The 13731-nt window shown below is 46.3% G+C and overlaps 1 protein-coding gene across 3 annotated transcripts in view; it reads left to right on the top strand.

Annotated features, from left to right (window-relative positions):
* Positions 1-1397: 1397 nt before the first annotated feature.
* LOC121048271 (THAP domain-containing protein 1-like) overlaps positions 1398-13731 on the top strand; it is a 32519-nt gene continuing 20185 nt past the window's right edge. For all 3 annotated transcript variants that reach the window (XM_040504411.2, XM_040504412.2, XM_040504410.2), the window contains exons 1-2: positions 1398-1720; positions 7228-7324. In XM_040504411.2, coding sequence (XP_040360345.1) covers positions 1415-1720; positions 7228-7324 — 403 coding nt within the window. In that variant the 5' untranslated portion in view covers positions 1398-1414. The remainder of the gene's footprint in view (positions 1721-7227; positions 7325-13731) is intronic.

Below are 13731 nucleotides of genomic sequence, written 5' to 3'. Positions count from 1 at the left end.
GCCGCATGCGGCTCTCGGATCCCTCGTAAGGGGACCCCCCCCTCCCCCACCCCTTTCTGCGTTTCCCCAGGAAAAAAAGAAAAGATTTCAGAATAAAGCACGGTTCGCGGTTTGGCAGCCTTGTACCCCCATACGTACAGTCGTGCAGCCTGTGTCCTCATACGTACAGTCAGACTCTGAACAAAGTTTAAGTTTGACCCCCCCCCCCCCCCTTTTCCGCGGCTCTTAGAAGCTTCGTGATTTCGTTTGCGGCTCTTAGGTCGGGTCAGCCTGGCCACCCCTGCCCTAGACCATCGCATTGACTTCGCGAACGCGCACGTGGTGGACACAGAGCCCAATTTTCGAAGAAGACTTTTCTTGGAATCGTGGCACATCCAGCACACCCCACTGGAAACCTAAACAGGTCGCTGGGCGCTCTGCCCTCTGTGTACGCACATGGCCTCCGTGACCTGACGGAAAAGCTGAAGAGATGACCATCTTCATAACTAACAAGTTATTTTACAATTTTTCCGATTTCCTAACTTCTCGTTTTTAATTTTTTCTTTTCTCTTTTTCTTTTCTTTCCTTTTTTGAAGACGAAGAGGTTGGGAGCTGCTGCTGTGTCCGCGCGCCTTCAGTCACCCCTGAAGAAGAAACCGTGTTGGTTTTGAAACGTCGGGTTGCTTTTCATTTTTTGGTTGGAGATATATTTTCAGACTTTGTGGTCAAATTTGCGTACAATGGCAGCCGCCTTATGGGGGTCACTTTCGAGTGCAGACCGGATCCCCGGTTTATCGCTCTAAGCCCCTCTACCTCGTTGGCGTTGAACCACCTCCTCTATCTTCCACCGTGGTCTCACTCAACCCTGTCCCCCAGTGGGGTGTGCAGGGGTAACGCCGACAAGGTTTGACCAGAGGAAAATTGGCGACTCCCTCGCCGGGGGGAAGAGGCGGGGGGTGATGTTTTTAGTTTTTTTGCCCGATGCCCCAAAGGTCAGCCTGGTGATATCCCGCACTACCTGGTGATAGTTGGGGGGGGGGGGGAGAAAATTGGCTTAGAAGGGCGGGGGAATCAAATGTTTGTCTTTATTAGACGTAGGCTAGGTGGCGCAAGCTACCGCCCGATACAAAGGGTATAGCCAGTAGCATCCATCCATCCATTATTGTCCATTATTGCCCTCCTCCGGGTCCTCCCTTCCTCATCCTCAAATTCGAAAGATTGGGCCGCGTTTTCCTTTGTGGCAGGAAGTAGCGTTCTCATGTGCCCGCTTGGGCATCCTTTTAGATCAGGACAAAGATTTTCACTTTTAAAGTGAAGTGCGACTTTGCGGTGCGGTGAAGTGCGGGAACCAGTGTCTGCTGCAATCATGACAACCGTACTTTAGGTGACTCGTCCAAGTCGGCTCCGATGCTCCGATCACTGATCCGTGGCTCCGATGAAGTGCCTTGTTAATGGCTGCACTCGTACGCACCGCGATGCGAGCGTGTCTTTTCATCGTCTGCCCACCAAGGAGCCACTACGAAGTCGGTGGCTCGGAGCACTTGGATTGCACGATGACCCAAAGCGACCAGAATCCGCCAGCCGCGTGTGCTCCGACCACTTCTGTGTGCAATGCTTCACGTCGTGGCGTGTTTCAAACAAACTGTGCTTCCCGAAACAGCGGAGACATTTCGACGATGATGCCACTCCGTCTCTTCCTTTAGATGCTACACGAGCACCAGTGTGCGAGAGAAGCGGACTGGTAAGTTCCTTTTAATTTCTGTCTACAAACTGTATTAAGGAAAAAGCTGAAACTACGTGAGAATGTGACGCTAGTGGTGGTGATATAACAGCCGAAGCTTGAGAATCTGGCGTTACCTGGATCAAAAGAAAGAGTTCCTCCACGAGCCGACGTACTACACTAAGCCTAATGTTGAGGAAGCAAAAACTGACAATGACAACAAGAAAAGTGACATTTCTTGATTATACCGCAATTAAATGCAAAGGTGCAAGCGAGCTGGACAAGAATGACGAAAGCAATCATTGGAGAAGGGGAACAAGAGGGACAAAGGACGGACACAAATCTCCAAACACAGCTAGGTGACTGGTGAGCGACCCAAAAATTCGCCTGGTCCGGGTAGCGAACCCGGGACCTCTCTATTTCTAGTGGACCGCTGTATCAACTGCGCTAACCAGGGTCTTCTTCAATCGCGTACCAGTCGCATAGCAGTGTTTTGAGATTTATGTTTGTCCTATTCCCCTCTTGTTCCCCTTCCCCAGGGTTTATTTTCGCCGTTCGTCACATGTCTATCAATGAAAAACACTTGGCAGCAAAAAAGAAAATATTGTTTTCTTTCTTCATTACACCCTTCTCTAAAATAAATGCAACAAGTGCCCACAGGTTTTTTTTTTTTTTTTTTTTAAGAATATTAACGCGCTTGTAACTGGAACTGTGACGGATCGCGTTGAAAGCCGCACACACTTCGCAATGCGTGTAGTAAGATCGTCATAATTGCTTTCCACTATAGCAGAAGAGATGTATTGGTGGAATAGGTCCCAGTTAGTAACTTTGCAGACCTTGAGGTTTTTTGGAGTTGCTCTTGGGTGCGTTAACCTGATGTGAACATGATCACTCCCTCCAGTGTCCGGTTGGGTTGTCCACAAGGCGACAACTTGTGACGATACCCACGTTAGGTCTATTGTGTTGGCGTTAGTTCCACGTCTACAAAATTTCTTCGACCCGTCATTAAGAGCTCGCAGTTGCAGGGCTGCCGCAGTATCTTCGAGCTGTCGTTCCCTGGAGTCGGTTCGAGTACCGCCCCAGGATTCATTGTGTGTGTTGAAATCTCCACATATAATAAGCTGTCCTCGGCCACTCTTGTGAATTTCTTCTAGCACCTTCGCTTCCCATACGCCATGCGGGGCAATATATGCAGAAATAACCGTTGTGACATGCCGGCCAATTACGATTATCACCCCTACCACCCCCGGCGTATTCTGCAATCTCTGAAGACAAGTCTGAAAGATCAAGGGGGGCATGGTATACATCATCACGGACCGATACTGCAACCCGCGATCTTCCATCGGTACTTAGAGTCGCACTGTGATGAAAGACATAAGGAGACAGACGGACCTCTCCTGGGATCACGCACGTTTCTTGTAGAGCCAGTACATCTGTTCGTTCGGTTGCAAGAGTTTGGCGGAGAACGGGCCAAACGTGTACGTAAACATTTACATTCCACTGAAGGATAGAAGGAAAGAATGGGCTACGTCTTTCTTTATGTGGAGTTTTCTGCTGTATTCTTTGTGAACTGTTTCTGGGTTTACTTATTTGTTGGCAGCGTTGGTCATTCGAGAGTCCTGCTAACTTACCCCAAGAAGAGGAATCATAATTTGCAGAATCGTTGTGACTGTGCGGGCCCATGATGCCTCAATATTTCTCAATAGAGCAAAGGCTATGTTCGCAGCTGCTCTGATTATAGGCGTCCATCCAGAGGCTTAGTTTCGGAGTGCTGTTAGAAGGAAGCGTTTCTATTAATTTTTTTATACCGTCACTATTGAATTTGACGGGGGCATAGGGAAGTCAGGATGCAGAAGACGAGAAAAGTTTTCCACTGTAAATGCTCCGAAAAAAAAAAAAAAAAGTTAAAAAAATTTGATTCTTCATTGTCAGTTATTAATTCCTACAAACACTGGGTCATTTTGCGCTTGACTCTGATTGATGGCCTTCTCAAAATTTCAAGGATTAGGTAGTACGAAGTAGATGTTATAATTTGGTACCGTAAAAATCCTTTTTAGCTATTTTAACTGCAATATTGGTCTGTCTCGAAAATGTCAGATAAGAGGACCAATCATTGTCGTTACCGCTCTTTTTGTCTTTTGCAAATAGACGTTTGTTTTATTCTGTAGGCGTTTTTTTTTTTTTTTTTTTTGTCGTAAACCAAGGTGAAATGGCAGTGGATTTGTTTCAGATTATGGGAGTCGTAGGGCGGAAATAAGATACTGCAATGTAGTTTTTTTTTTCAATCCAGTTATCATTCACCGAACGATGCACGCAAGTCATGGTTTAGTGATCAGAGACCAAGGCCAGTTTTGCGTTTAAGGCGTGAACATGATTGCGAACGTAATCATGAATGAGCATGTGGAAGTTTTTCAATCGCTTTAAACTGGCACTGACTCATCAGAATCATATTTTTTTTTTTATTATCCAAAGCGTTTGAAAACGATCCCGGGAAATTACCCCCAAAATTTGAAATTTGGGAATTCAGTATTTGTGAAGTAAAAAAACAATTTCCAAATGCTGAATTCGAAGTTCCCGCGCGATCTGCGCCGGTGCGTTGACGTCAAATATTGTGCAGTCCTGAGAGTCCACTTTCTTTCACGACTCCCTGCTGTTGCCATGGCGACCCAAAGCGAGGAGGAAAGGAGCGAGCGCCGGCATTGGGCGGCGGATTGGTTTTGAGCGGTGTCGCCTCTTTTCCATGGGAGGATACGAATCCAGGAGACGGCACCACAACGAACTCCCGATTTTTGGTATTTCAAAAAGAAGGGCCGTAGTGCATTCGCAATTGCGTTAAAAAACATGTTTTAGGATTGCCGTTATTAAATGTTATAGAGATGTCGCCTTCAAAGCTTCTAAATTCCATGATTCTTGACGCCACGAATCAAAAGAAGCGAGGAGGCGAGAGGCGGGAGAATCAAACGCCAAAAATAAAAAGGCGTGCGCGCGGGAAAATTTGTTTTTGCGATGCGTTTTTTTTTGCGTGTCTATGACTGCAACTTGCATCGTTTTAGAAAATAAAAAAAATACAACCTTTGGGGTGTCAGTGCCCCTTTAAGCGTAAAGATGTTTTAACATGAACACTGGCATGATCACTAATGAGGTCAATAACGTTAGTTGAATTCACATGTTCAGGATCAGAAACCGAAAACAAATCCAACGTTGCATTGCCTCACGTAGGAACTTTTACTATCTGTGTTAGTTGAAACATTTCTGGGGTCAGAAACATTTAAACCTAGAGCAGGTTTCCTTGCATATTTGCAGCCATATGTAATAGAATTTTGTTAGCCAAGCAAGTGCCATCACATCGAGGTAAGCTGCGTTACATTTATTTTTTATGAATTACAATAAAATATTTTGCACTAGCCGCACTGCAGGCGCAGTCCCATTGTTTGGTTATCGGCGGTGCACTGAAGTCAATTGCACACTCAGTCGCTTTCAAAGTACCATCTACTCGTAAACATCACAAAAAGTTATTTTGGTTACAAACAGACCACTGCTAACATCTGCGATATTGTGAGCCCCGTGAAGGGCGATTCACACTCTTTCGTCGAGACCCCGAGTGCAACTGCAACGGTTTACGACGTGTGGACTGCTATGGCAACAGCTGCGTCGACTCTAGCAAAACCAGTTTTGTTGGAGCCGACGCAGCTGTTGCCACAGCAACCCGTACGTCGCAAGCCGTTGCAGTCGGACTTGGCACAAGCGTGTTAATCGCCCTTAAAAGAGCAGTGCAACAATTTCAGTGCTTTGCCTGTATAATTGTGGGAGTTGGTGTCTCGACCCTTCTGAAGTAAAGAAAAAAAAAAACGCTTTTGCCTGCATGTCTTAGTTTTTATTTTAAAAAAAATGACGAAGATTGATGTTTCGGCACCTTTCAACTCCTTCACCATCTTCCGAAGCTCTTTCCCTGGCGCCATCAGTGAGCAGCAAGAACTCACCCATTCGCGACCACGTGACCACGTGCTTGCGCCGTGCGATCAACATGGCGAAAGGAGGAAAGTGCCAATGTGCTCGTCAGGGTCCGGCTGTCTGGCTTCTGGTTGTTGGTCACGGTAGCAGATAGAGCTGACGATTTTGTCGACCTCGGATAGATGGTGCCACTGAAACTGCATATAATAGAAGTTTTGTTGATTATATCAGGTTTTTGGCGCATTTACATTTATGTTGGATCAACGAGATTTATAGAAAAATTACTTTTTATCGAGCAGGTAGTTGCGCAACTTGCTATTTTTTTACAAGTGCCCCTTTGGCATTGCACTGCGTGGTTGGCATGGCCGCCGCTTGCAGCAGCTGATCAGGGACGGCTGCAGATTGGGAAATAATATAATTTTTGACTGGCAAATACGCTGCAGAATTGCAACATTGCAAAGGAAGTTGTGTTTTTTGTCCTTTGTGACAAGATAAACAATATCAAAGATGCATATTGTTTCAGCGTTAAAATTATTGCTCAGCTCCTTTAAGGTCTTCATATCCAAGGCTAGCAGGCTTTAAAATAAATTTCAAATCATTGTTTGTTAAAAAAAAAAAAACGCACAGTTATTGTTTCGTATGCAGCAAGCATGTTTTCCTCTCTTTATTTTTAAATTTAGGCTTCCCACACATTGTTGCTACAGGCCTAAATCGGTACAAACACTATCTTGTAAAAATGTACCGCAACCCCATCACTTTTCGCCGATGACGGACCAATCCACTGTTGATAAAATTTTGTTAACTTTTTTTTCTATTTCACGGCAGGTGACTGCAGGATTTTGCCCGGTTAGTCTTTTTATCGGGTAAAACATTTTACATTAACTTGCACATCTTAATCTGCACATTTGTGCCTAATATAGCCAAAATTAACGAAATTTTCAACTGTCTACGCCAACCGGATGTTGCACACTGCCCAGCCTATGGAGCAGACGATGCACCGGGTTGGGCGGAGAGGGCATTTCCCTCTTTGCTCTTTTAGTGGAATGGTCTATAGGCTGTGAAAGTTACGAATGGCACAGACTGTTTAAAAGTTTATGATTATGGCTCGCAAATTTGTTTTTGCCCTTTCAGGGCCACCTGGGAGAGTGCTTTAGTTCAGGTATGCTTCTAGCAAACTAAATGAAGCCGAAAATATAATCTGATTGACTTAATAAAAAGTATGCTGTGGCTAGCGTTACGTCCGGACGGAGCACTGAAACGTGTATACCTAACCCTCCCCCTTGCCATCCTCTCTCTCCCCCGTGAACCTAGGAAAGGCGGCGATTTGGACGTAACTTGGACGTAACGCTAGACACTTCGTAAAAAGTTAAGTTGCCTTCATCATTCAAATAAATCTGGGGAGCACATAATCTGTCATGTGTGAATTATGCTTGCCTTGTGTTTAGGCGTTCTTGGTTAGGGGAGCTTGGTTATGGTTGGAGGGAATTTGTTTAGAAATATTACAACCTGGAAAAGTCAAGGAAAATTGAGACAATAAATTTGGCAGACAATTTGAAAATGTTTGGTCCCTCTTGCAGGAACACCAGCCCACCCCCGAAGATCACGGCTACAGCATAAAAAGTGTGATGCCTGCCGACTACACCTACAGCATCAAAACCGGTTACGCAAACAAAGGTAAGAACCAGTGTGATCGTGCCCAGCTTGCAACCTCCTCGAGCTCATTTGGGTTCGATCTATCGTACAGTCTGAACCTAGCAGAATGTACTATAGTATGTTGTTTTCCTGACTTGGTAGCGAACCCTAATCTATTTCGGGTGTTGCAGCAAAGGCTTTAAAAACCATTCCTGCCAAAAAAACTGGTGGACCATGCGTGTACAATGGGGCATTCTTTCGACTTTCCGGCCGCGACGACCTTGGCGAGAGAGGACAGATGGGGGCCCCGAAAGCTTCTAGAATCGTGGTTTCTTCGCAGGGACACATCCGTGTGCAAAAAAACCGCGGCCCTCTCCACGAAGCGTACACGGACATTCGTGATAAATAGCGTTGAGTTTAGGTTGAACCCTGCATTTGCTGTGTAACTACTGATGATGCCTCCCGCATGGGAGGCGAAACGTCTAATGAAGTTGTTTTTTCTGTTATGTCAAGTCGGCGTTCTTATTTTAATTAAAAAAAAAAGGGTTTAGAAAAAAAAAAGGAACTCATTTTGGGAACAAACTACCAGCCACTGTGGACCAGCGTTGCAAGTTGAGCACCCCCCATTGCATTCTAGCTCCGCTCCAAGAAAATGAAGTTTCCGGGGAATTCCATCCGTTTCAACTTATAGGAATGGAGACACATGGCCCATCCCCACCTCTGGAATGGTCAAACCGTCCAGCAACAGAATGTATAGCACAAAGCTACGTTCTGTTGCTGGCAAAAGCAACCTAGAGCTAACATCATTTAAAGTGTAGGAGATTGCAGGAAAGATCCAAACCTCCCCCCCCCCCCCCCATCCCCAAAAGTAGCGATCCCCTAAGCCGAGCGGTGGTCGCATAGAACTCTTGGTGGCACTGCGGGCATCGATCCCGTGATCAAGCGTAAAAAGCTTGCAACAGATGGCAAAAATTAAAATTACCTTATTTTCTGGACTATAGTGTGTGAACCATCTACAGGTGCGAACTATAGAAGGGTTTGTTTTGTTCTAGATGTTCACTCTGATTAAGGCCTTACCACATAGGGCGTATTTTCGAGGTACCTTCGGGATGAGCGCTTCCTCAATGCCTGAACGTCAGCGTCAGTACGTGCGTATTCGACAATCAGACCGAAATAGATCTCGGCATATTTCGGCATGGTGTATGCAGAAGTGTACGGTGCAGTGCCGGCCAATCAGCTTGCGAGTTAACAGCCGGAAGTTACACGAGAATTGGCTTGCCTAGCTTTGGGACCGGCTGGCTGGCTGACTTGACTCAGCCGCCGAAATGGGCGCTCGCTTATCACGTTCGCTGGTTTATCGGGAAACTACGTAATTGCCACATCTCTTTCAAACAAGCGATAAACAAGTGGGAAAGAAGAAAAAGCCCTCTATACTGCAATCAGTGTGGAAAAAAAATTTAAAAGAAAAATGTTTTGAGGAGAGATTGTGGCAGTCCTCCTGCCAGGACTTGTTAGCAACTTGGAGATTGCGAGGTACATTTTTGAGACCAGTGCTAGTAAGTTAGGCTTTCGTTGCTGATTAACATTCACTTATTTCTGTCCCCTTGCGGAAAGCGATAATATAGCAGTCGATTTACATTTTACCTTGTTTCATGAAAGGCGTGAATTGGGCCGCACTGCTCCAAACGCCGACGAAAAGTTCCGTGTGTGGTTTGGCGACCTTCCCCTCTTCGCTTCTGTAAAAAAAAAAAGCGCCCGCCAAATGCCGGAATTATGCTCGCTGAAACATGCGTAAACTCTTCGAGAATACGCCTTATGTAAGTCGGCTATAAGTTAACACATTGAGGATTTTATGAATAACGAAGTATGTGAATGTTGATTTATGTAAATACAATTCTTCTTTGTGAGCTAATGCAGCAGACATTTGTCAAGGTGTGCTGTTTATTATATTTTTTATGTTCTAATTAGATGCCAAGTGCAGACTATACATGGCGTGCAGACTAAGCAATAGCTTTTATTTTTGACCCAAAATTTGCCTCTATGGACTATGACTAGGTGTGCAAAAATTATGGTACCCACTTTTTGCTCAAATGGACTGTGTGCCTTCCACTTCTAGGTGATACATGGTCAGCATGTTTGTTTGACGAGTTCTTAAAATATGTCTGTAGCCGGTAACAAGTTACGAGTTCAAGGAAAGTTTTTCCAGACTCTCCACCTTAGCAAATTAAATGGTGGAGAGGAGGTCACCTCCTCTCCAGCAATCCCTTTGCTCAAGTGGAAAAGGCGACAGGAGCTTCCCCTGATACTGTGTGGCGACTGTAGGATGCCACAGGTGGAAAGCGACGACATGCTGCATCCTGTGGAGCAGCAGTTCCTAACTTTAGGTGTCTGTTTGTTACGCCCTCATCGTGACATCACAGAGATGCTAGTTGAGGGGGAAACAAAGCCAGACGAAGCTCTAGTATACACGAACTCATCTCTGTTACGTCACGGCGCGGTGGTGCCGCGTCGGACGCACTTCCGGTCCGGGGCTGTGGGCGGAAGTGCCCATTTGAGACGTGTATTCCTGCGTTGTTTTGAAAATAACCAGACAAAAATTTGCCTTCTCGTCAAAATGCTGCGACTGGGGCTGTACTAAGAGTGTCGAGAAAGGTTTGAAAATCAGTTTTCATGCGCTCGGTTCGTCCGAGAACGCGGATATGTCCTGTGAAAAGGGAAAACCAGACACCGTCGGACCACGATTGCTTGGGCGGGAAGCATTTTGGGTTAAATTCACGGATACTACTGGCCATCAAATTTTTTTGTTTTGTTCGAAAATGAACGCCGGAAAACCGTCAAGCTGTACGGACCACCTGCGAACTACGTTCAGTGCGTCTTCAAGTTCAAAAGGTCGCCTGATCGTTCGAGCTGTCGTCTGCTCTTTAAAACGTTTCTGCTTGTCGTCTGCTCTTTTAGAGGACACCGGCCCGTAGACCAAACGTGGGCCTGGTACTTGCGATAACAATTAAGTGCAGGCCTCAAAAGACTTAAGTTTGAAGGTTGGTAAGCAGGCTCGACAGTAGATACAAGAAGATGTTGATCCTTGTTACCGCTAGCCATCACAGACTTGTTATGCCTGATTCACTTGGTTAGATTCTGCTTGCGATTTTCAGTATTGACGCCGACCATCTCAGCTACGGTTCACGCTTTTGCAGTCCGAGCGACGTCGCTACTGAAAATTGCGAGCGAAATCTCATCATGTGAATCAGGCTTTAGCGTACATTCTGCGGCGTCCACGCAGAATGAATCGCCGCATATCAGATTAATCACGCGAAGTTTTGCGGTGTAACGAGCCTCGTTAATTTCGCTGACGCTACTCAAGTAGTCAGACATCGTTAGGAGGACGTAGAATCAACAATTCCAACGCGAAAAAGAGCGCGGGGACTCACACCGGCGCCGACAACATCGCATTTCAATGGTTTGTTTATGGGCGACGGCAAGCTTTTTGCCCACACCCCCATCGCGCATGCGCGGCGCCGGTGGCGTCCGCTAGGGGTGCTCCGGGCGCTCCGGTTTGTTTGTAAACATGAGTTGGTGTATACTCTTGCTGACCAGAGCAAGTAGCATCTGCTCATCAGAGTCGAACTGAAAAACGGAAGGGCAAGCAGTCGCCACTGATTAAAGAAAGGCTACACCAGCAGTCTCATCTGCCGTGCTGCCCAGTGTCAAGGTTGCAATCATTGATAAATCATGCGGATAAAAATGAATCAGATTTTGCGGATCGGATACGGATGCCAGGGGCTGCGGATGCGAATTGAATGCGGATATCCGCGGTTCCAGATATACATTTTTGCCGAGGCGGCCCATGAACGTCTGCGACCGCCCAGTTTATCTTAGAGTGACTGAGCAAGTGACTTCTTGCAATACATCATCGGATGTATTGCAAGAGAAAACTACCCTTTTAGATGAAAGGTGCCATCGGGGAGAAAATTATTCTTTACATCAAAGAGATTTGTTTCTCACCAAAGATCGTATTAGATTGTCCTATCTCGCCAAAAAGGCTGTGCCTAGAAGAAGTGACGAATGCAGGAGCATCCGTCGTCCCGGGTAAACATGTTCTTGTATGGCAGGGAAGGAGCAGAAAACATTCTTTGGACCAAGAAAACCCAAAACGTACAAGCCACACGTAATTAGAAGCCCGCTAGTGACTTCTTTGCCAACAAGTAGATCGAGAAGACTGAATTCTATCCTTTGGAGTGGTGAGCTTAAAGGGGTACTCCGCCGATTTTTGAGCTACCTCAACTAACTATATTTTCTGACTCCCAGGCCTTTACCCTTTCTGGAATGCTATTTAATATAGTGAAATTCATAATAGTTATTGCGAAAGCGGCAAATGAAAATGATGCAAAAACAGACATTCAAATATACCCGCCCTTTTCAGGGCCGTAACGTCAGTGGAAGTTCAGCTTGCCAGTCGGGCGAGCAGTCTAAAAAATAGAATATGCCAATTATTTGTTCCGTGCTGGAGCGCGGGGACTGGAGCGAGCTTCCAAGGCATTCATTTGACACCATGAAACTGCTTCAAATCAGTTGGGAACAAATTCTACAGTCCAAAGAGTGAACCCCTGCACTTCCAATGACGTCACTTTTTCATTGTTGCCAATAGAGACTTTCAGTTTGAAAAACACGGTGAGGACCAAAATTGTAAATTCAATAACTTTGTGAAAAAAAATTATTTTGACCTAATATTTGGGATACTATTTTGGCGATATTGTTTGGCGAGTTTAGCAAAATTTCAAGCAAATCGGGGACCATGAAGAAATCGGCGGAGTACCCCTTTAAGCCAGCACGAGTTTCCTCACATAATTCTTGCAACACAGTTCGTGCATGCTATCCCAGCATCAAGTTCACCAACAGAGAGAGACTTCTTATTAGCGCAATCGATCCGAGTCTGTCCATGTTAAAGGGCAACTCCGGTCCATACTTTCGATTTTGGGATTATGACTGTTTTTAGTGCAGTCAGCGTCCCTGAATTGCAAGGTGTAATTTTTTTCTCGCTATTGTGTGTAGTTTTAAAGATATCGACGCCTGAAAGTTTTGTTTGGGGCGCGGCCAACAAAACCGAAACTAGCCGCTCGAGGCCCCGGCAACACTGGAAAACAGCCGCTATGTGATCATGACGTCACAATCGTTCTCGTTCAACGAGTACACAGGCCGAGCGCCACCTACCTCTGTTGCGCTAGCCGTCTAAAGATAGGAGGTAAGCTGATTTTGTTTTAATTCTGTATACGTGGTAGTTATCGATCTTATGTAGAAAGAGTTAGTGCGTATAACCAAAAGCTAGCGACTGGAAAACCCGTGAACTCGCACGGTGCCGTACTCGGCGGCCACCGCCGTGCGTGCGCTATGCCGTACTCGTCGCTTGTATACCCAAAAGCTAGCGACTGGAAAACAAGTGAACTCCTTCGGTGCCGTACTCGGCGGCTGTCGCCGTGTGTGTGGTCTTCCGTACTCGTCGCTAGGCCTAAATTGTCATCTGGGCTCCGTGGATGGAGCGGCGTTGCTTTACGCCGCGCTGCCAGTGACGTACAGTACTGGGAGCCCTCTCGCCTTCGCGCTGCGCGTCAGTCCCAGACACGAAGGTTTGTGTCTCCGGCGCGGGCCGCGGCGCCCGAACACACGTGTGCTGGGTTGAACACGACTGCTTTTCGTTCTTTTTTCCTCGCGTGCGTAAAAGCCGAAGTCCAAAGTCGTCCACTCGTCGAACAGCGTTCACCCACACCTTCTCCAATTTCCGGTCCGTCGGACACTTGTGAAAAAGCACCTCCGTATTGCGCAGAGGGTTGTTTGAGCAGCCCACAGCGCTACAAGTTGCACTCGGCATCTTTCGAGTAGGGTGACCACCTTCCTGCCGGTGGAATGCGGGACACCCTGACCGGGGGGGGGGGGGGGGGGGGGGGGGGGGGGGAGGGGAGGGGAGGGGAGGGGAGGGGAGGGGAGGGGAGGGGAGAGGGGAGGGGAGAGGGGAGGGGAGTAAGAGGAGGACGGTATTTTCACGACTCAAGAAATAAGTATTAAGGGAAATTCACCAACGCGCACACCCCGATATCCTGTGCTGTCCGAAAGCGTATTGTACACCTGAAAATTGTACGCAGCAATTAAACAGATAAGTTTCACTCACAGTGATATACTTTTGTTTATTTGTAATCGTAAATTTTTTATTAAAAGTATCCAAGTCGAAAACATAAAGATCGACTGCATCAGACCCCAATGCATCGGAAGGAAATAGAAAACCAGTAAATATTTTTTTTGGCTTATTGTTTCCTGTCGATACTTACTCTTACATTAACATGCTTCTACACAAAAACAAAACCTTATGTTGTTGTTTTTTTACCGTTGTGAGTTGCAGGTTTTTTTGCCTTCTGTGGCCGTCTTCACTAAAAAAAGCTTTCCACAACAACCCTTTTGCA

The sequence above is a fragment of the Ixodes scapularis genome, unplaced genomic scaffold (genome assembly GCF_016920785.2).
Source record: "Ixodes scapularis isolate PalLabHiFi unplaced genomic scaffold, ASM1692078v2 PGA_scaffold12__126_contigs__length_90152505, whole genome shotgun sequence".
NCBI lineage: Eukaryota > Metazoa > Arthropoda > Arachnida > Ixodida > Ixodidae > Ixodes > Ixodes scapularis.
This window is presented reverse-complemented; position numbering and strand designations above follow the sequence as displayed.